Raw genomic sequence first — 23,755 nt, forward strand, 5'->3', positions numbered from 1 at the left:
TCCAAGAAGCACAAAATGGTCCAGGAAGAGCAGGAGTCCCTGCTAACCCGGATGAAGGTGCAAAAGGTGAACCACAATTGAAGACGAAAAGTCGGCACTGCACCCAAGAAGACGAAGTCTGGTTCCTGGATGTTGCAGGATACCCCACGCCGGACGGAGGATTGCAGTCGGGTTTGTGTTGGAGCCCGCTAACAAGCCTTGGCACACGCAATGCTTGTGGTTAGTGGAAAGTTTCGCTGCTGGAGACCAAGAAGGACCAAGTGAACTCTGCCCAGGAAGGGTAGTAAAAGGGGGCCCCTCTGCGACACAGAGTCCACAGAAGACCAGGCAGCGCACACAGGAGACCCACAGGACAGGGACACAAAAGTTACAGAAGAGACCCACGCAGCACTACGACAATGGCTCCCACGCTGCCGAAGAAACACTCAGGAAGATGTGCATCGCAAGATAGAGTACAGGGGGCCGGAGCTTCAAGATGCACGAAGATCTTGGAGGAAGGATGCCAACAAGCCTTGGCAGCTGCAAAGGTTCCGGTGCACAGGGGTACTGTCTTGCGTGGGAAGGCAAAGTCTTACCTCCACCAAAGTTGGACAGTTGGAAGAGAGGACCGTCAGGACCACTTCAGTCCCCCACCCGTGACGCAGGATCCAAGCAGCTCAGCAGGACAGGGGATCCATGCAGCCGGTCGTCGTCGCAGTTGGTGCCTGCAGAAGCAGGAGAGTGACTCCTTCACCCCAAGGGAGATTCCTTCTTCCACCTGATGCAGGCTGAAGACGGACCTTTGCATGGGCTCTCTATGGGTGGCAGAATAACTGCTGCAGCCCATAGGGATACCCCTGGAACAGCAATGCCCTGGGTACCGAGGTACCATATACTAGGGACTTATAAGGAGGCACCAGGGTACCAACTGTGGGTGAAATACAGAGTTTTGGGAGAGAGAGCATAATCACTGGGGTCCTGGTTAGTAGGATCCCAGTGAAGGTAGTCAAGCACACTGACAGGCAGAAAAAGGGGGTAACCATGCCAAGAAAGAGGGTACTTTACTACACTTGAGTATTACGATTCCGACATAAGAGATGCAGGTGTGCATCGTGCAGATGTTGCCATCAGATTTGTAAAAGAGCTCAGGGGTTGCGTGCCCGCTGCAGAGATCACCATGAATCATGACGGTCAAAGGATAGAATCCCAGCTTCGCTCTTCATCCTTCCAAAGTTGATCTAGTTTATGAAGTGTGCTAGGTAAATGGCAAACACCATATTGTGGCATCACAACACACGTCACAGAGCAGCGTCTTTAGTGAACAGTGCTGACAGGTCGAAAAGTGCACGTGAAATATAAAAAAACAATAAATACAAAAAAAATCGTAAAACCTAAAAAAAATTATTTTTATATTTATCTGTGATTATGTAAAATAAACACTTTACCTTCTAAGTCAGGTTTATTTAAAGATTATGAAATCACTTCTTATGGCGTTACTTCTGTGACCTCATTATGAAGTGCACATAATAATTAACCCCCGGCCCCTCACACACACTATTTTCCTTCACATTGTCACCTGCCCAAGGTACAAGACTGAAGTACGTGCTTTGATTTAACGGGGTTTATTGTGCAGCGCCGTGAAGCGGTCTTCGTGCAGCAGTGTGGCACCACCGCTCAAACCTTCCTTCCGCATGTAGGAGGCGCTCTGGGGCACCGAGGGGCAGCTGCAGTTCTGAAGTTACAGAAAGGCGCAGAGTTGCTCAGGATTGACAAGTCCTCCCTGCAGGGACATGCAGTGTCCTTCACATGGCTCCGATGCGCACGTGCTCTGTGCATTGCAGGCTCCTCTCCCCCGGGGCCGGCGCTTCGCAGCGCTACATCACCCCATCAGCCCCGCACTCAGACATGAAAGGAAACCTCTTCAAACACCGCTTCCGGCGGGACCCGGGAGAGCCGTGGCAGCACCAAAGAATATTGCACAAGGTGCCTCAAGGCGCCTCGTTCGTCCTCTGTGCACACAGCTGGTTTGACAACATGATCCCCGAGCCGGACTGGATGGGGGACGAGGAAACAGTGAGCGCATCAATATTCAATAATAATAAGGATGAAAACAGTGCGCATTACAAAACCAAAGCAGCTCTGGGCGGTAAATAACTGGGGCGACTACCCAGCTGGGTGCAAACTTCAAAAGGATGAAGTGCTGAGTCGGCCCCGCAGGAGTCAATGCGCATCACTGCAGGAAGCTCTCGTCCAAGCCCGACTGCACCGACCTGCTGTTAAGTAGGCACGGGTGACAAACACACTAAGCACCGCAGTGTGGTGGGGGGGTGGTGGCACCAGAAGTGAACACCCACAGAAGGCCCCACAGTCCCTCCCTCCTCAAGGGACCCGATGTCCCAGCTATATGGGCCAGCCTGCGACCACTGGCGTTAATTCACCAAAATGCAGGGGTAGCGTAAGTGATATCACAAGCCAGTGAACCTGCACTCTACTCTCACACATATGCTTAGGCCTACACACACACACGCACAGTTTTTTACCGGCCAGCACGCAAACAACTTACATTTAAGAACATTTTGCCTTACCTCAACTGAGAGATTTGGTCATATTCCAGTTAACAGGCAGCACGCCACGACCACAGAGGCCACGGCTAGTAGCAGGATGCCACGACCAGAGAGGCCACGGCTCGCGGCAGCCATGCCACGGTCAGAGGCCACAGCTAGTGGCAGCCATGCCACGGTCAGAGAGGCCACGGCCAGAGGCAGCCTTTGACAGCCACCGCACGGCCGGAGAGGCCACAGGCCCACAGACCGAAGGGACTGCAGCGGTTGTCTCGGGGGGACACGGGCGCATTTGAGGATGCTGAATGAATACAGTGCACACCACCCCCAAAGCGTGGCTGGCGCCGGTCCAGTGAGCAGCCTTCAGTGACCTCGGCGGCCTGCCCGGGGGCGAAGGATGCGCACACCTCCCACACAGCTCATCTGAGGACCCGCCCATGAAGCCGAGGGGCTGGCTTGGCTTGCCCAGTGAGGGCAGTTACCGTTTATTGCCTATCCATGCCAGTGTGGGGGCACAAGTGTTTAGCAAAAACATTGCCAGCTTGATTTATGTATCACTTTATAGCACGACAATATCGGCCAATTTAATAGTGCTCAGCTTTTCAACCTCTGAAGAAAGAAAGGACGAGTAGACTTTCTCATGATTTAAATTTGTTAACTGCAAATCCTACTGAAAACGGAAAGACATTTCTAAGAGCTCTGTACCACACCAAGCAGCAGGGCAGGTCAGGCACTGTAAAGGCAGAGACCAGGTGGGGTTTTCTTGTGGTGTAGCACCTTGTAGGAGAGAGAGTGGGTCTGGCATTCATTTCTGCAGAGGAAGCAGACCCTGACCTCGAGGCACGGCTTACACCTTTCACAGCCAGTAAGAAACCTCTGTCACCTGCAGGTAACAGGTGTCACTGCCCGCAGGACTGTCTCAGTCATTCATCCATCCGTCATTCTGGTAGTCAGGGCCAAGTCAGCCTGTGTACTGTGCTAAGAAGACATTTAAATCGCGACAACCGACTATGCACTCCGCGACTGCTTTTTCATTAATCTGTGCAGGTTTACAAAATTTTAAAAGCGCTGTGAAGCTGCATGATGATGGCATGTTACCGCTACAGGCAATATCCATATAAACTGAACTTATGTTTATAATAATTACAAAATACAAACAAACAACCCAAAAAAACTCCCTGTCACCGAGAGGTTTTCGGACAGTGGAAGAGATCACTATGGCCTCAAGAACAATAGTTCCAGGGACAACAAGCACTGGCAAAACCAACAGGTCGCGCCTATGCCAAAGGTTGGGCTTTGCTAATGTACTTTATCCATCTTTACAGCAGCGTGTTTGTACAGCTTGGGCACAAGTAAAGTTAGGGAGAAAAAAAAAAAACACATGCTATGCCGGGGCCAGCTCTGGCCACGTCATAGCTTGTTTATTATTATAACGGGTGAGCAACGGGAGGGAGAGTGAAAAGGGGTAACTGAAAACGGGAGGGGACAGCAACAGAACGAAGAAATAAATACACAAAGCATTGAGGCGGCTAGCTCTGGCCACATCATATCGTTCCCCTCTATTGTGGCGGGTGGGATGGGGGGCCGCAATAGACAACAGGAGGGTGCAAGGGAAGAAGCCACCCCGACAACCAGAGTAAAGGAGTACAGATAAGTGTGACGAGAAGACTAAATAAAATAGTACCTAACCTAACAGCGGAAAGACACTCTCAAAAGCAAATCAATCAGTGCCCTAAACTGAAGAACAGGAAGTGACATAACCAAGTGCAGACCAATCAGGAGGCAGCAAATAAAGAGTGACAATGAAGCCAACAAATGGTAAGCAATGGAGGGGGGTCCACTGTAAGTCTGGCAGCGACAGCGATTGGGGTGTTGGCAAGTGAGACCTAAAAACCCCTAAATGGCAAAGACCAGAAAGGAATTCATCATACAAACACAAAATAAACAAGCATTTGCAATGCAATGGGTCTTGCGTTTGCTCGACTTAGATCTATTAGCATTGTAAACTCCTAATTGGAATTTTCTTGCCACTAAAATTGAAAATGAAAAGTAAAACAGCTGACATAAGCAAATCAATTGAAAGCGTCACTGCAGTCATGAGCGTGAGTGAGAGTTATTTACTTCCTGCATGAATGTCTAGAAAGGATGGCGGCTGGGATGAAAAGCAAACCGAAACCAGAGGAGGGGCCGTCACACACTGTAACAGGAGGAAGCTTGACGTAGTGTGATGGCCAACAAAAAATGTTCACTTAGTGAAATCGCCTGGGAGGGAAAGCAGCACACAAAGGAGGGACATTTCACAAAATGCTCCAATAAAAATGAAGCACTTAAAACAAGCACTCTCTGTGGTTAAATGCCCACAGACACATTACAGCAGGCCAGACCGCTTACCCCCGCAACCCTAAAAAGACAGTGCACGAAATGCACATTACAAACATTCCACTCCCACTGTGGCACATTGGGGCTACAAGGCAATCTCCTTAGTGACCCTGGACACCAACCACAAATCTAGAATCAAACACACAGTAAGACTAAGCATAGCAGCAGGGGCAAGTCCCTTCTCTGCTGGCCCACTGTGGCCTACACTACACATGCAGTACGCAGGGGGCCTTACCTGCATGGCCACGGGGAAGTCAGTCTGTGCCTCCGGGGGGAAGAAGACATCCACGGCTTTCTTCACGAAGGGCTGGTTCCCGGTCGCTGGCTGGCCCACCTCTATGATGTGAAGCTGTGGGCAGGGAGAGAGAAGGGAAAGGTGCATCATTGTAGGAGGCACAAAAAACCAACCACGAAAGGTGCCAGGCATGCTGCAAGAGAGATGGGGAGACTCAAGGGCATCTCTGATCCCAGACTACACCACACGTACCGCAGAGACACGCGGCATTAGGGCACCCTCTGCCTCCCCAGAAGCCAGCGGCATTGGGATAGCCCCAAAAATCCCCATGCCCTCACAGTCTTGCAGAATGAGCCTGTAAGTAAATATCCAAGCTCAGGCTCACTGGCTTGCATAGGTAAATTGGGGGACTCTCTTTTTCAGCTCAGCTCCCTTTGTCACTGTTCTCGACAGTGCTGTGTGCTGCCTCTGACCCCCCCCCACCCCCGCCAGTTAGCATTTGTGTATCCACTGTGTAATAGGGATTTTGTTCAAAACTACTAACAAAATCTTTTACTGGCTCTCCAAAAGCTTTCAAACTTTGCCCCAGTAAACAGCAGGTCAGTGAACGTGTGCCCACTTCAACTAGTAATAAGCAGCAACTGTTTACCACTTGGATCTACATATTTTATGAAATGGGTCATCAGTTTTAACGTGAAATTTAGGGCTTAAGCAGCACATAGTTCCAACTGCAGGAAAGGCACGGCAAGGGTGGCCCAGTGCATGGGATGCAGAACATTACACAAGAACACATGCGCACTGCTGCAGATTGGGGTTAGAACAGCTCTATATAGTCCCATTCTGAACTGAAGCACCCTGGGGAAGGAGAGTGGGGAACAGACAGGCTGAACGTGAGTGAGAGTCAGCAAACTCTTACTTTAACCACGACATAATGTATTTCTCCCAACTTTCACGGGCATATCAAAACAAATCTTTTTACAGCAAAAAAACAAAACAAAACAAAAACATGCACATAGCCCAAGTCCATAGTTGTTTTTAAAGGAGATTTATAGATTTCATCATCTTAATGTTGCTCATGCACCTCCAGTACGTGCACGGAGAGCCTAGCACCAAACCAAGCAGCCACTTGTTATGTTATGTGTATTTATACACCCACAACTCACACTGAAGGGTAACCTGGCACTGGAGCGGTATGGGCAGTACCGGGGTCGGAGCCTGGTGCCAACTCTTGCAGAATTCAAGAACTGAGGAGGAGGCTCTGATGGGCCGCACAGGTGGTTTCAGACTCTAGGAGCGAGGTAGGCGATGGGGTGACTGCCGGATGTAGTTCTGCAAGTGCAGGGGGGAGGCTTGGGGGTAGGGGGTGGTAAGACCAAGAGTCCGGCTGAGTGGAGGTGTCTGGTAGGTTAGTGGAAGTTTATGCGGTTGTTGGGGTACATGGGGCCAATGTTGTGTAAGGCCTTATCTGTGTGCGTGAGGAGTTTGAAGTTTGCTCATTTGTGGATTGGGAGGCAGTGGAGGTATTTGAAGGGCAGGTGATGTCAGCGGAAGGTGGGAGGTTGAGGGCGAGCCTGGCCGCTGACCTTGGTACTGGAGCAGTGGTTCTTAACATCTTGAGTCCTGTGGACTTCCACTTCATCATTACTCACTCGGGGGACCCCCGTTGAATCACAAATGGAATCCGGGGACCACCTCCCCCAATGAGTTATCACTGGAATCTGTAAGACCCTGCACTATGCAATTTCAATGATTTTAACTGCAAAACAATACACAAACATACAAAAACAAGCATCCATCAAACAAACACACATATGATGAAATATGTTATTTAATTCCCAAATAAATCTACAAAATATCAACATTCTAATTTTAATGGAAATGCTGGAACTTTTCTCAATTCTTTTGAGGCCACCCACCATCCACACCATATTCTGTTTGATGCACTTGCACTGCTCTCACAAACCAAGCGGAGGATGCCTACTTAATTTTTTTGTCTTCAATGTAAAATTTCTTCACGTTTGTAGAACATGTTAAATTTTCGATTTTACACCTGATTCTTCATTTGTACACCCTTTATAATCTGCTAATATTATTTAATTTTCTTAACAGTCATGGGCTCCCTAAATAGACATTATAGATCACCAGGAGTCCCCAGATTATAGCTTAGGAACCACTGGTCTGGAGACTTTGTCAGCTGAATGTTGATTCCAACAGGGCACCTGCCTGTAGTCCAGCTTGCAAGTGATGAGGGCTTGGATGACGGTCCTGCAAGTGTTGGTGGGGAACCATTTGAAGATCTAGCAGCCACTTCTATCCCACAGAAATCTCATATTAACATTCCCCATCATCCATCTCTACAGATAGTGGCATCAATGTATTACCTAGCCTTCTTCTGTACAGGAAGTGACATAACTTCCTGCTTTCTACCTACCTTAATCAACACCTCAGGACATGCCACCCATTGGTGACTCCTGCAAAGGGCAGACACAGACAAGGAAACTGTCCGCTTGAACCGGCTAGTGCCAAGGCCCTGATCCACTGAAACCTACAAAGTCATATGTAATTATGTGCTCATTCAGTACCTTATAATGACAGTCCTAACAATCGCACCAAGACCTGGCTGACGCAAATTCACACAGCATCCTTGCAACACATAGAGCCAACATCATACAAATCCCACTAGTTGCCACACACCCTCAAACTACAAAACACACATTCCCACTCCTGCTCAGTAACACAATCTCTTAAGTACTTCACACACCAGATATCATAGGTATCACTTATTACAAGTCTGATGCTTTCTTCATTACAGAACCATGGTCCATTCACAGATCCAAGACTGCCTTCTACCCAAAGACTACATCATTCGTCCTGTGGACTGCTCACATAAGAAGGGAGGAGGTTTCCTTCGTCCATAAATCCTATTAGTTCTGCACCTTACACAAGCAAGTGACAACTCCATGGAACTCGTAACACTTCCCACAACTCAGACTGCCACCGTCCATCTAATCTACAGGCCTTCAGGGCAGAACAGGACTTCGTTAATTCATTCTCAGATGTCCTTGACAACCCATCCAACCGACATCCCCACCACCCTCCTGGATTACTTCAACCTCCCAGACAACACAAGCTAAAGGAAAAAGAAAAAAAAAAGACGAGCGGCGCACACTCAATGTGGTGCAGCACGCCACTCAACCATCACATTCCAAAGGTCACAAACTCGACATGCTCTTCTTAGCATGGTCAACAATCCATGTTGCAGCAACAGTCTATTCCTTCAGGCCCTTCAAGTCTAACTCAAAATCAGAAAATGCAAATAGGACTCACCTATAGCACCTGCTAAAGTGGAGAAGACCAAGATACGCAGCCACACCGGTAAAAACAGTGAAGAGCGGACTGGTAGCCACGATCAGGCAGGCCACATGTTCCTTCCCACAGTGCTAATCAATAGTCTAGCTCATGACTACCTCAGGATGAGCTCTCAATCCCCATGAACCAATGGACCAAGACTGAGGTAGGCCTCTTCTACCAAGAATAAGATGATAGCATGCTCCCGAAGGCCCACTACTGTTCCACAGGCTCACCGTACACACCAGGCAGAGCAGGGGCATTTTCTATAACAGCTTAGCTTATTTTGAGGGATGGGGTTTCTGGGGAGTATCGCTTCAGGACAGAATGAAAACTAAGATAACTGCAAAATTAGACAAAAACAACCCTTTTGATTGGATGCTGGCCTTGATCCGGGAGAGCTGGTTTGGATGCTGAATGCCTATGGTTCGGACTATTGCCCCTCCCCTGTAAGTGATGTTCGTACCTTGCCTCCCCCCTGACCACGGACAGCGAAGCAGAAGAGGGTGGAAGGCTTGGAGTTGCCCTCAATCTTGAAATCTGCAAATGCTGCCGCGTGGCCCTCGATGGGCTGCGAGACCTTCCTGTCCACAGAGTAGAGCTGCATCGCACCAACCACGCGGTTTTGCTGCAAGTTAGAGAATAAAAAGGAGCAGGTTATTATTTTCAGATGGAAAGCACCCCAAAAGAAATTCACATGCCACAGCAAAAAATATGTCCTATCTATATGCACTCACACATTTTAAACCAAGTAAAAAACCTAACAGTAGCCACCTACAAAAACATGCACATCGTGCGACGCAAAGATTGTGTTGTTTTTAAGGGAAAGGATATCACTCAACATAGGGCGAGTCTTTCAAATTAAAGTCTGGAGCCCCTTCACCAGGTCCAGTAGTTGCCAATTACATGAATGCCTTCAAGAAACAAGCATGTTGTAGAGATGCTCCCTCAATAACAAGACAATTACTGTTTAGTGGAGACCTGCAAGATATCATAGGCACATTAATAACCATACAGAAACTCCCTTTTCTATAACATCACACCACAGGTTGCTTGACTATGACCACCCACCACCATTATACATCTACTGAACGCTTAGGTTAAGGCGCCTTACATCATACGTAAAGGTTCCGCTAAAGGCAAGCTGAATTGAAATATTCAGACCTTAATTTATTGCAATCCCAGTTCTTGCCACTTTTGAGAAAAATGAAATTGGCGGGTTTAGGCAGAGTCCCAAAGGAAGCTCCCAAGCGCTTCTACACCCAAGGCACAAGAAGGTCGATTGATTTGGGAAAGGTCAGAAAGTGGATAAATGGGTAAAGCACTACTTCAAGTGCAGACTGGTAACTGAGAAGAATAGGAGCTCTTCCACACACCCTACACCACTATCACCACCACAACTACCACAGAGGACCTTTTCGGGTGACATCTACCCTTAAAGCTGCCGAATCATTAGGTCAGAAGGACAAAGGAAGCTCCTTCAGCTGCACCATTAGGCCAACCCAATAATATAGCATTGCAAGTATAGGGTACGAGCTGTAATTTCCCCTGAACTCCGGAAAACTAGTAAGGTTTTGCGTTAAAGCCATGTAAACTGTAGGATCACCTTCCAACCAGGAATGGAGGGGGCTGCTAGGGGAACCAAGTACTGCAAGGAGCTACCCAACGCTCAGCCTCACACGTTGAAGGTTCAGGTTTAGTGATAGCACCTGCGAAGACACAGATGCTCACACAAATTCTTCACTTACTTGTGCGGAGATCCCGATCAGGAGAAGCCACTTCTGTTGCTCATCCGTGCGGTAGTTGATGATCTGGCAGCCGGCCAGGCTGGCGTGGCGGTCGAACATCTTCTGCGGCTGCGAGTCGCCCTCCATGCTCCAATGGTACACCGCCGTCTCCGTCACCAGCGCCACGGTGTTCACGGAGATCCACTTCCAAAAGATGACCTCCTCTGCCATGGTGTGAGCCTTCATCTTGCTCTTCATCTCGATGTTGAAGATCTGCAAGGTCTTCCCCGCTGGCATTTGAGATGCAAGAAAAACCAACAGAAAAAAGCATCACAGATCCTGCAAGGCACATCGGCCTGCTGCCTTTGTGGCCTGGGCTTGTAGGTACCACTTGTAGGCAGTGCAACCAGACCAAACTTCTCATATGGATCCTGGGTGACAAGTGGCAACTAACACACATTTACGTACGTCAACATATGGACTGCATGACAGGCGAGTCACAGCTTAACAAGGCTTTCAAACATGAGCGGTACAAAAGGTGAAGCTGATTTTCCAGTGAATATTGGGACATTTCAACTTGTGCCTGAGACCAACCTCCAAAGGATGGAGAGAAATTAACGACATGGAAAGAAGGTGATTTCTGTGTGCTCATCTCCCTGTATCTTGGTAACCTTGTGCTAAGCCCTCTGCTCGGTCTCAGTTATCACAAGACCACATTCTGGGGTGTGTCATGCACGACTCAGTAAACCGTGTTAGTGGTCTAGTCTCACCTCTAGTCTAGGACACCCCTCCCCCTTTACATTCAGCAGAAAATATAATGCTGTTTAAGGGGCAAGTGGCCAACCCTGGGATGTCTCGGGGGCTAGAAGGGGTGTGAGGTCCCTTCTGCTATCTTGACACCATTACTGATCCCTTATTGTGCACGTTACGCCTGCCTTGCCTGCTCTGATGATCCCACTATACACGGTACAATAACCCCAAGATCCCTCTGCCATATGCAATGGCCCCCCCTTTATCGGTCTCTGCTCCAAGGGGTTCTCCACCACACGCGCACAAAGCATTATTTGGCTGCTGTTATTTCTGGCGGTCTCGTAGGTGGCTCATTTTGGGGGTGTCCTTCAGGCACTGCTGAATGTATTCGGCTTCAGCACTTGAGATTGTGGGGGTCCCATGGCACGTGCTGGCCACAGTCGGCTAGTGACGCGTCCTTGCACCCCTGCTCATTGATCGCAGTCTGAACTATCAACAGAGGCAGAAGCAAGTGCCACCCGCAAGGAGGCAAGCCCCCCCTGCCAGACCCTGTGCCAGGGCACTGATAAAGGCACAGGAAAGGGTGGATCACTGACCCGAGGTGGGAGACACCCAGGGCTGCACCCTGGAAGCTCACACCGAGGCTGCGGAGCTCGCTTGGGAGGCTTCAGTGAGGAACAACATCAATGACAGACTAGGAGGCAGAGAGGAGAGGCAGGCAGAGAGAAGGAGAGGCAGGCAGAGAGAAGGAGAGGCAGGCAGAGAGAAGGAGAGAGAGATGAGAGAGGAGGGGAGGCAGAGCAGCGAGGAAAGGCAGAGAGGGAGAGGACAGGCAGAGAGAGGGAGAGGACAGGCAGAGAGAGGGAGAGGACAGGCAGAAAGAAGGAGAGGACAGGCAGACAGACAGACGGAGAGGCCAAGAGGGTAGGCAGAGAGAGGGAGAGGACAGGCAGAGAGGGAGAGGGCAGGCAGTGAGGAGAGGCAGAGAGAGGAAGAGGACAGAGAGAGGGAGAAGACAGAGGAGGAGAGGACAGGCAGAGAGAAGGAGAGGACAACCAGACAGACGCAGAGGCCATGAGGGGAGGCAGAGAGAGGGAGAGGACAGAGAGGAGGAGAGGACAGGCAGAGAGGAGGAGAGGCCAAGAGGACAAGTAGGGAGAGAAGAAGGACAGGCAGAGAGAGCGAGGACAGGCAGAGAGAGCGAGGACAGGCAGAGAGAGGTAGAGGACAGGCAAAGAGAGGTAGAGGACAGGCAAAGAGAGGTAGAGGACAGGCAAAGAGAGGGAGAGGACAGGCAAAGAGAGGGAGAGGACAGGCAAAGAGAGGGAGAGGACAGGCAAAGAGAGGGAGAGGCCAAGACGGGAGGCAAAGAGAGGGAGAGGGAGAGGCAGGCAGAGAGAGAGAGAGAGAGAGATGAGAGGAGAGGCAGAGAGGGAGAGGACAGGCAGAGAGAGGGAGAGGCAGAGGACAGAAGGAGAGGCAGAGGACAGAAGGAGAGGCAGAAAGAGAAGAAAAGCTGAGAAGGAAGAGAGCGCGCGAGAGGAGAGGAACAAAGGAGAGGCAATGAGAAGTAGAGGCAGAAAGACATATGCCAAGAGGAGTTGAGGCAGCGAGAAGGGAGATGTAGAGATAGGGGAGAAACAGACGGGGAAGAGAGATGAAAGAATGGCAGGCAGAGGGAAGGAAAGGCAGAGAGAAAAGAGGCGTGGAAATGGGAGTCAGAGGGGGACAATGGGAAGCAGAGGGAGGACAATGGGGAGGCAGAGGGAGGACAATGGGGAGGCAGAGGGAGGACAATGGGGAGGCAGAGGGAGGACAGTGGGGAGGCAGAGGGAGGACAGTGGGGAGGCAGAGGGAGGACAATGGGAAGCAGAGGGAGGACAATGGGGAGGCAGAGGGAGGACAATGGGGAGGCAGAGGGAGGACAATGGGGAGGCAGAGGGAGGACAGTGGGGAGGCAGAGGGAGGACAGTGGGGAGGCAGAGGGAGGACAATGGGGAGGACAACGGGAGGGCAGAGGGGGGACAACGGGGGGGCAGAGGGGGGACAACGGGGGGGCAGAGGGGGGACAACGGGGGGCAGAGGGGGGCAGAGGGGGACAACGGGGGGGCAGAGGGGGACAACGGGGGGGCAGAGGGGGATAACGGGGGGGCAGAGGGGGACAACGGGGGGCAGAGGGGGACAACGGGGGGGCAGCGAGAGTTAGAAGGGGAAGCGGAGAGTTTGGTAAGCAGAGCGAGAGAAAAGGGAAGGCAGAGGGAGAATCAGAGAAGGGGAAGCAGAGAGAAGAGGCTGAAAAAAAGCAGGAGACAGAGAGAGAGTAGGGGGAGACTAAGAGACAAAGAGTACAGACATCGAGAGATCAGTGACAACGAGGTACACCAGGGGAGGTAGAGACAGTAAGACGAGACACAGAAAAACTGGCAGAATTACGTGATCAAGAGAGAGGTGGCGTAACACAAACAAGTGGGCGAGAGGGAGATCGAGAAATAGACATCGAGGGAGACATTGTCAGGGAGACAGTGAAAGTGTAAGACAAGCAAAGAAAACAGATACACATATCCCCAAGGAAGCTGAAACTGAAGGAATCACAGAGACGGGAGAGAATCTAACAGAGGGACTCTGGAAACAGAATGAGAGAGGGAGAATCAAGGCAGATCTGGACAAACACCGAAAAAGAGGGAGGTACACCTCTTGCACTGCAAAAGACCCCCCTCAAGGATCACTCGAGCCTTAAAACTCTGCATGGTGAAAGGCAGAATATAGACACAGCATGACAAAGGCCTGATCAGCAGAGGTGGTGCCTATAGCACGAGGTCCAGGGCCCTAAACCTGCACTGTGAAAGGCAGAGTGTATGACAGCATACCAAAGACCTGTTGGGCAGAGGTGGTGCCCACAGCACGAGGTCCAGGGCCCTAAACCTGCACGATGAAAGGCAGAGTGTATGACAGCATCACAAAGGCCTGCTCAGCAGAGGTGGTGCCCACAGGACGAGGTCCAGGGCCCTAAACCTGCACGATGAAAGGCAGAGTGTATGACAGCATCACAAAGACCAGCTCTGCAGAGGTGGTGCCCACAGCACGAGGTCCAGGGCCCTAAACCTGCACGATGAAAGGCAGAGTGTACGGTCAGCATCCCAAAGACCAGCTCTGCAGAGGTGGTGCCCACAGCACGAGGTCCAGGGCCCTAAACCTGCACGATGAAAGGCAGAGTGTATGACAGCATCACAAAGACCAGCTCAGCAGAGGTGGTGCCCACAGCACGAGGTCCAGGGCCCTAAACCTGCACGATGAAAGGCAGAGTGTAGGGACAGCATCACAAAGGCCAGCTCAGCAGAGCTGGTGCCCACAGCGTGAGGTCCAGGGCCCTAAACCTGCACGATGAAAGGCAGAGTGTATGACAGCATCACAAAGGCCAGCTCAGCAGAGGTGGTGCCCACAGCACGAGGTCCAGGGCCCTAAACTTGCACGATGAAAGGCAGAGTGTATGACAGCATCACAAAGGCCAGCTCAGCAGAGGTGGTGCCCACAGCACGAGGTCCAGGGCCCTAAACCTGCACGATGAAAGGCAGAGTGTAGGGACAGCATCACAAAGGCCAGCTCAGCAGAGCTGGTGCCCACAGCGTGAGGTCCAGGGCCCTAAACCTGCACGATGAAAGGCAGAGTGTATGACAGCATCACAAAGGCCAGCTCAGCAGAGGTGGTGCCCACAGCACGAGGTCCAGGGCCCTAAACTTGCACGATGAAAGGCAGAGTGTATGACAGCATCACAAAGGCCAGCTCAGCAGAGGTGGTGCCCACAGCACGAGGTCCAGGGCCCTAAACCTGCACGATGAAAGGCAGAGTGTAGGGACAGCATCACAAAGGCCAGCTCAGCAGAGCTGGTGCCCACAGCGTGAGGTCCAGGGCCCTAAACCTGCACGATGAAAGGCAGAGTGTATGACAGCATCACAAAGGCCAGCTCAGCAGAGGTGGTGCCCACAGCACGAGGTCCAGGGCCCTAAACTTGCACGATGAAAGGCAGAGTGTATGACAGCATCACAAAGGCCAGCTCAGCAGAGGTGGTGCCCACAGCACGAGGTCCAGGGCCCTAAACCTGCACGATGAAAGGCAGAGTGTAGGGACAGCATCCCAAAGACCAGCTCAGCAGAGGTGGTGCCCACAGCACGAGGTCCAGGGCCCTAAACCTGCACGATGAAAGGCAGAGTGTAGGGACAGCATCCCAAAGACCAGCTCAGCAGAGGTGGTGCCTACAGCACGAGGTCCAGGGCCCTGAACCTGCACAGTGAAAGGCAGAGTGTAGGGACAGCATACAAAAGACCTGTTGGGTAGAGGTGGTGCCCACAGCACGAGGTCCAGGGCCCTAAACCTGCACGATGAAAGGCAGAGTGTATGACAGCATCACAAAGGCCTGCTTCAGCAGAGGTGGTGCCCACAGCACGGAATCCAGGCTGTCCTCGGCCACATTTCGTGCTCAATTTCAAAGCATTCCTTTAAGTTTACTGGAAGGATTCTGTGCACATTACAAAGGGATTCCTATGCAAAATGATGCAATGAAATGTATTTTACTGAAAAAGTAACCGGAACAAACTCTCTGCACCAGTGTGTAAGAACACTGCATTCTGCACTAGTGCGTAAGAACACTGCATTCTGCACTAGTGCGTAAGAACACTGCATTCTGCACTAGCGCGTAAGACACTGAATTCTGCACTAGCGCGTAAGACACTGCATTCTGCACAAGTGCGTAGGACACTGCATTCTGCACAAGTGCGTAGGACACTGCACACTGCATTCTGCACAAGTGCGTAGGACACTGCACACTACATTCTGCACAAGTGGGTAAGAACACTGCATTCTGTACTGGTGCGTAAGAACACTGCATTCTCCACTCGCTGCTCCACGTTAGAAGCCAGCATGGCAACAATACAAACGTTATTTATCACTAAGAGTTAAAAGTTGTGGCCTTCGAGAATGAAATACGCCTTTTCAATTTAAACTGTATTTTATTATGGTTTCTTATGTAGAGAAGGCGCTGCGCCCCGAGGACAGCTAAGTGAGTAGATCAGGTTTTCACTTTCATGACGTCACTGGGCTGTTCAATAACAGTCTGATACTCCTCAGGCACAACTTAGGAGTATTAGGTATTTCCACGCTATTCGCGTACAGACACTTTACATGACCAATTCTTAGTGTGTAATTTTGTTTTTTTGCTGTGTCCTTCACCTGCATCAACATTCTCCATGTACGTCACTCGCACAAGTTATGCTGACATTGTGTGGTTGTGGAAAGACATGGTGACATAGCCAGGAGGTGGGGTGTAGGGATTCATGTTTTGCCCCTAGCGTTAGCATGATTAAAGAAAGGATTTCTACAAGTAATGAACATGCTGGCCCCTCCCGGTGACGCCAGGCTGCAACACCCTTGACAATCTGTTACAATTGTGTAATGGAGTCCGACTCCTAAACCATGTGGGTCACACCCACCTAAGCCAGGCGAGAGGAAGTCAGAGTGGCTTTTGGTTGGGGTTAGGGCCACGGGCTGGTGGTGGCAATACTCAAACATGCATCAGTAATCATCATTTCAGACCTCTTGTGCATGCTGCGGAGTCTGACCACAAGGTCACAGGGATGTAGATACTGCTGGACCAGTCCACGTGCTGGAGGATGCAGGGACTGTTGGCTGAGGGTGCAGGGAGCGGACTGGGAGCGAGCCCTGGTGCATGGTTCCCCCTCAGATGAGAATTACGCATTTCTGTGGTTGGTGCCAATTGAGTGAATGGCCCTCCTTCAGGACATTAACTGTCATTTCGTGCCTGCCGCAGTCAATAAGTAAAGCAATGTCTTGTGGCAATGAAATCACAAACCACATCTAGAGGAGTTGAGGGCAGAAGGACACCTTCCATGCCCATGGCGTGGTGTCCTTTCTAGGGTGAAGGAGGTGCAGAATGTGGACACTGATGCCATCTTTTGGAACTTAGTGACTGCCCAGGAGAGAATGTTAGAAAAAGAATTTACAAGCAAAGCAGGTGGAAGGGTAATTTGAGCTTAAGTGATGGAACTACGGTGTATTTACAGAGAAGAAACCCCTAAAAGACAAAGCTTGCCAGTCTATGAATTCGCGAAGCCAAAAAAATGTTCTCAAGATCCAAGCAAGCAGCGTTTGCTCAGCTCTTATGTTTGTTTACTCAAAGAGGAGATGCTCATATGCCTTTGGCATGGGAGTTATACATTGTTGGTGCTCCTGTTATACAAATCAAACCCCAAGTTAAACACTACATGAATCAAGGGAAGTCAGAAGGCCAGGCCAGCTCATTTGGTGTCCACTGAACAAGTGAAACACTGTGTAATCACTTCACTCACAGCTGCCGGCATCCTTTAGCTATGTAAAGGAGATGTCAACCAGGCCTTGCAATACTAGGCCATGGGGCAGGAACAGAGGATGAACACTGGGCAACATGCTAGAGCAGCGACCAAAGCAACCGTCCTGGTGCACCTGATTAGGCCAGAGGACCAGAGGACCAGAGCAGTCAGCAAGACAGACTAGGCTACATGTGGTGGCCGAGTCACTAGAAGCAGCAGAGACCACCAAGAAGCTGGGCAGACCAAACCAGCGCCAGAGTGGGGTGACGGGATTTGAACACGGGTTAAAAAGATTAATTTATATTGTTTTTTTCAATATTTTCAGACTGCCTAGGCTCCCTACCATAATACCTGTAGATCAGCAAGGACACAAAGTTCCAGTAAAAAAGAGCTCTTCCACCCAACACTGGTGGGAAGAACAAATATGTTAAACACAATTATTTTGGGAACTGTTCTGGAGTCCATCAAACACAGCCACACACTGATTTCCTTTCTGCTCTGTATTGGTCTAGCAGGCTTTCCATTGCACACAGTGCCAACAATGAAACCGTCTGGAAAAAAAGTTTTGTGAGCCAAGAGGGCAGAGTGTTCTTTGTTTTGGATTGCGGGGCTGCCAGCATCTGCAGCGGGAAAGTGAGAGGGCCACGCACGCATGTGCACTTACACCAGCTCTGGGTGACATCCTACACCAGGAAGGAAACATCCTGACCAGCAACCGCCAGAACAGGAATTTAGCGCAAGAAAAAGGAATATCTGAAGCTTTGGAGAAAGGGATCTGGGTGGTCAAGCGGATGGCTGGATGGTACAAAATGTATTCTCCTTTCTTGCGCTCCTCTATCCATATACCAGATCCTGGAGTTTCTTTTGGCAACCGAATAGAGAAAGAACCGGAGGTAGCTTGCCTGCACACTTTCAGCTGCAGATAAAGGCAGCAGCATTGCCCGATACCTGCCTGGTGCAGGGCTGCTCCTGAAAGACTAGGGTTAGGTGAGGTATTTAACAGCTTGTGGTATGACATGCGTTTCAAGATAGCAGTATTGTATTTGTTAGCCTGAGTTCAGAAAATACTACGTTGATGCTTCAGAAGAGTAACTGATTTTAAAGAACAAAGGTGCAGGAGCTGCTGGCCACAACAAGTTGGTAAATGTGGCAGAATGAAGCCAGATGACTTATTTCTTCAGGATGTTGATGAAGTAGAAGTAGAAGATGCAGCAACACCTATAAGGCGCTTACTGGCACAAAGTTGCACCTGGATGGTCCTCTAAAGAATTGATGTTAATATCTCAACTCACCAAAACAAATGTTATTAGATGGTTGGTTAGAGGACACACAATTGGAGTCTGTGACACACAGAATGCACAATACATCTGAGTAGAAGACATTAACGTAGTAAGCCATCTTAGTGGTACCGATTAAGGCTGAGTTAGAAGGGACCCAATGAATCACTGTGTCTACCTAGCAGGGAAGACATATCAAGGAGCTGAATGTTCACTGCTCACAAATGTAAAGGTCTCTGGCCACGAGTTCCAACCCCGGGAGGGCAGACTCAGCCTTCCATCTCTCCGAGGTATGGCAGGAAGCACCATATAAAAAATAAGTCCTTATTCACTAATGGGCAGTGATTCAGGAACTGAAGCCTTAACTACTGCATGCCTAACTTAAGGAAAGTGTTGCCTTAATGCTCGCGAGCAGTCACCTCCCTCATAAAATGCACTAATCTAATAGTTCACATCTAAAAGGTAATCGCACCCAGGGCAGGACTCTCTGATACTTGTTGGACACCATCTTACCCTTCCAGCAGGTTGTGCTACTCTCCAACATCATCTTTATCATGTTTTTCCTTGATAACTTATTATTATGCACTACTGACTTAAGTCTCCTTTATTAGATACTAAGTACATTGCTCACTTTACCAACTGTTCCGTGTGGTAGATGTTCTTTCTCTACTTACATCTGTTGTCCTCTAAATTCCTACATTTGTCAATAAATGAAGGATCACTAAAGAAATAAAAACGAATTGTAACTTATGGCGAAAGACCTTGAATGTTAAGAAAAGGTTTATTAAATGTGATGTTGAGTTACACTTGTTAATATAATACAACCAGGACTCAAAGTTTTAGATTTGTTTTTACATTTCATATGTTTACCCATATACATTTTCTACTTAGTGTACTGGTATTAAGCCACTTTCTTTTTGTTCCTTGCTAAATGAAATTGCAATTATTCTTTTTCCATCTTTGTTTAGTGGATGCATTATAAACCTGCCATCACTGTCTTAATGGAAGGACTACAGCCATAATGACGTTTTCATTTTCTCTGATTTTTCTTATGTTCACAAAAAATAAGAACATAATTTAACCTTAAACATGGTAGTACATAAGAGTATAAAAATGGAGATCTTAAACAATTTATTGCATTTATTCCAGCTAAACCCACCCATTTTTTTGCAGTCACCCAGAACAAGTATTCGCCTGAAAAATCAGCTTTGAGGACTAATGAACACAAACCTAAGCACAGGCATAGACTATTTCAAGAAAGTGGTTCAGAACTCCAGTCTGTCACTTACCACAGCCAGATGTGCCTGCCTACGCTCTCCTCCCAAAGAGGAGATCAAGCATTATTTCCAGTCTTTCAGGCAGAGTCTTGCCACAGTGTATGAAATAATCATGGACATCACACCACATTTGCTTTGGACGCAAAACATGTCAATAAAGCTGTGAGTGTACTTCCTGACAACCACCAGGAGCCACACAAACTTATGCAAAGCAACAAAAAGTCTACTTGGTCTAATGATGTTAAAAATTGTGAAAAAAGAGGAGTTAAATGGTCATATTCGCCCTCTTAGTCTTGCTCTCTTGTATTGACAACTGGTCAAGAATTGGCTGTGCATGACATGTAGAACCAAAAATCATCTTTCAAAAAGAGCTGTTGCATCATGATTTCTGGGTGGAGCGTCTCTTGCCCACATGTCCATCCTTTCGCATGCACAGCCAGACCAGCACTATGTCACGAACTATCTCAATCGAGATTTGTGTTCATTCTGACACACAATTCTGGAGTGTTGAATCTGCCCTGAATGGATGACTGATGTGACGATGGGAGGACAAAGACTTAGAAACTTTCTTGTTCTGCTTTCCATTCTTCCTACATTATCGAGAAAGAGGTTTCACATGCATCAGCACTGGAAAGAAAACAGCATATGCCTTACAGGGTTCTGTCCAACATCTGCATATCACCTAGATGGGTCTTCTTCTGTTTAATGACTGAAAAGCGCACAGTGTGACCATTGTAGATGCCCTGCAAATGTCTACAATGAGACTGTGACTTTGGAAAGTAGTTAATGGTGCACTTGCTCAGGGAAATGAACATGAATAATATCAGACATAATACCCAATGTCATAGGATTTTTAGATACAAGACAACGCCATCAAGCATTAGCACCTTATTTAAGTTAGCCCCTTGGAAATATCCCCCAAAAAAGAATCCATCCAAATGCCAACCTTCTGTCTTTCAAAGATGAAGCATGACTCCTCACAGGAAAGAGCCTGAACCTTCCGGACTCATCTGTGAACATAAAGCAATGGACCTTTTTCTTTACTTGTCTGCTCATTTGAAGAATGGACTCAGGTGGGTTTAAGAACAGTATTGCACGCCGGTTTCATTTTTAGAATATCGCTTAAGCTGTTTACTCGAAGTAAACATTGTACACACTAGAGGTTGGGTGGAACTTTCAGGACACTTGAATAAGCTGGATGATCTCAAGTAATGTAATTCAGATGAATGGGTACCTTGTTGGAAAACTGGCTCAACCTCTGACTAAGGGAGCTGGACTACAACCCAACAACTTCTTTAAAGTACTTGGCTCGATTAGTATGGTTAGCTGTGGAGTGCACTGGCGCAGCCTGGGGTGGTCCCAAGGTAGAAGCACCCTTCTGTAGTACATCATATTAACATTATTATAATGTGTTTCTATATAGAACTTCCTACCAGACCTTTACCTTGTAAAGCAGCAAGTATTAATGGTAGTCCACTTACTGGTCTGGACGAAGGAAAACTAGCTTGGCTTAGCCAGGATTCCAACTCATGGCCTGAAATGTCAGGGCTGTTTGATGAACAGAGGCATCTTGCCAGCATTCTGTACCAGATTCAACTGAAAAGGGTTGGGTACTGCTAAAGTATGCAAAGTACTGCAACATTGCACCTTCCATCCGTGAGGTACTCACAACTGGTTGCTCCTAGATGATCTCTCTCCTAATGAGGGAGATGGTCAAGATCCTCAGTATTGGCAAGATGATGACCAAGCCAGTGCTGACAGATGGTCCTGACCCAGAGGATCGCACCTGGTACTGAACCCCTTTTACATTAATAAGGGAGCTTCTGTAGAAGTACAAAGATTAGGGAGTCCAAAGCTACCAGTCGGTTCATCAAAACAGACTGTTTCTCAGCAACCGCAAGTGAAAAGTCAACATATAATGAGAAGAACTCACTTATTGGTAGTTACTTACACCACCATCTAGGCTTTGTGTGGATCACACAGATAACTGCCTGCAGCATTTAAAGCACTGATGTGCAGCAGGGAGAGGCAAAGCCAACTGAAAAGCCAAACCTTTAAATAAAAAAGGGAGTCAGCTAGAGAGGGAACCGGTCTGCTAAAAACGAGAAAGCATCCAAGTAGCACAAACCTACGTTATGGCTGAAAGAAGGTTGGTCAGGGTGTGGGGGGTGTCGAGCAGAGCAGCAGCGGGTGATCAAGCAGTATCGCTACCAGTGAGAAGTGCACCGAGTCAGAGCAGAGACTTCTTTCTCAAGGATTCTCCATTCAGAAAGAAGAATCCCTCACATCCCAAGCTCTCCGAAAAGAGCCCGACTGAAGAACCAGCGGCTGTGGAATAACACAAGTCATGTATACATTTCTTCTGACTGTGGAGGCTCTCAAATATGTTACAATCATAGAAAGAGAGCTGCACCGACAGCAAAAGGTGTTGTTTTCTGTTATGTGTGGCTTACCCTCATCGCCCTGTCGGCTTCACATCATGACTTTGGGGAAGGTTGTGTGGCCAATCCAAGATGACCTCCTCCATTAATAGTCTGATTAGTAGCAGCTTATCAATCCAAGATGACACCTGATGCGTTTCCTGCGAGGTCATTTCCTCTCATTCTCGTATATAAAATAGCTCATTGCCCTTTGCTGAATGCACTTCAATACATTTGAAGTCCATATTTTCACCAATTTCAGCATCTCCTTGAGCATTTTCCTTCTATTCTTGGTCTAACCTAAGGAGATACCAGACACCCTTTAAGTTTTCAGTGCATAGTGACACTTTGGCAAACAGGAGCAACTGCAATTTCCCTCATACCAAAAGTGAAAAAAGGAGACCATTACATCCAACCAAACAGTGGTGAAACAGATGGGGGCAGCATTAGTGAACCCAGAAAGATGCTTGTACAAGTGAAGAGCCACATAAACAAATAAAAACAACAACAGAATACTTTGCCAGAAGCTTTCATGCTCTGCCTTCAGCTTGCCAGCAATTAAAAATACAATTTGGAAAGAGGGGCAAGCAGGGCAACACTGTAACTTGCTTTAACCATCAATGACAAAATAAGCCAATGATGTGATGTTAAGAGGCAACAACCACCTAACCCTGAAGCCCCTTACTGTTCCCCTTTCATTTTAAACTCCCTAATGTCTATAATGTGCTGACTATGGCAGAGTATAGCGAAGATGCTTGTTTTAATATCTACAAACACCAATGTGGATTTGTCTCTGGCACGTCAGATTGAGTCGAGGGACAACTCATCTCTGCCACAGTCATCAACTCACACTGATTTCAACTCCTCTGGGTACTACTCAGTTGCAGGCACATCTGCCACATTTCATCCTTGCACGATTATCTAAAGAACTAATAGCCCTCTTCATAGTTCCTAGATTGTTAGGAACGTGGACTCTCATTCTGTCATCATCAGCTGCAATGGAAGTTTCACTGTCCATGAGATGGTTCAGCCAAGGCCTAGGAGATGAAGGGAGAAAGGCACAATGCGGGGGATTGTTGTTGTCAAGCTCCTTTCTGACTACAAAGACATGACACATGACCTCACTATCTCAGCATCCCATTATAATCTCCTGTTCACAACAATAATACTTTTTAGACCACAAAACCAAACATTCTCTTACCAAATGTAAAAATTGCTGTTGATTAAAAGGAGTGACCCAATCCGGAACTGTGAAAAACACACTTATGTTATGAAATGCACAAGGAACAGACTCATACAAGGGCAGTGACGCAGGTGTACGAGATGAAATGACAGTCTTGGGATCTCATAGAAGTGATGCTGCACAGGGTTTTTCTTCCAGGTTCGCCTGTTTACACTTGTAAATTCCTTCCATAGCAAACAACATGGATATAATACTTACTG

General features: G+C 48.4%; 1 protein-coding gene across 4 annotated transcripts in view; it reads right to left on the reverse strand.

Moving 5' to 3' along the window:
• The window catches only part of LOC138266439 (clathrin heavy chain 1-like), a 378,407-nt gene that overhangs the window by 289,671 nt on the left and 64,981 nt on the right, over positions 1 to 23,755 (reverse strand). For 2 of the 4 annotated variants that reach the window (XM_069215209.1, XM_069215206.1), the window contains exons 3-5: positions 10,251 to 10,534; positions 8,969 to 9,130; positions 5,155 to 5,268 (exon numbers count right to left, since the gene is read on the reverse strand). In XM_069215209.1, coding sequence (XP_069071310.1) covers positions 5,155 to 5,268; positions 8,969 to 9,130; positions 10,251 to 10,534 — 560 coding nt within the window. The remainder of the gene's footprint in view (positions 1 to 5,154; positions 5,269 to 8,968; positions 9,131 to 10,250; positions 10,535 to 23,755) is intronic. The other 2 variants (XM_069215208.1, XM_069215207.1) reach the window with 1 other exon arrangement.

The sequence above is a fragment of the Pleurodeles waltl genome, chromosome 11 (genome assembly GCF_031143425.1).
Source record: "Pleurodeles waltl isolate 20211129_DDA chromosome 11, aPleWal1.hap1.20221129, whole genome shotgun sequence".
Taxonomy (NCBI): Eukaryota; Metazoa; Chordata; class Amphibia; order Caudata; family Salamandridae; genus Pleurodeles; species Pleurodeles waltl.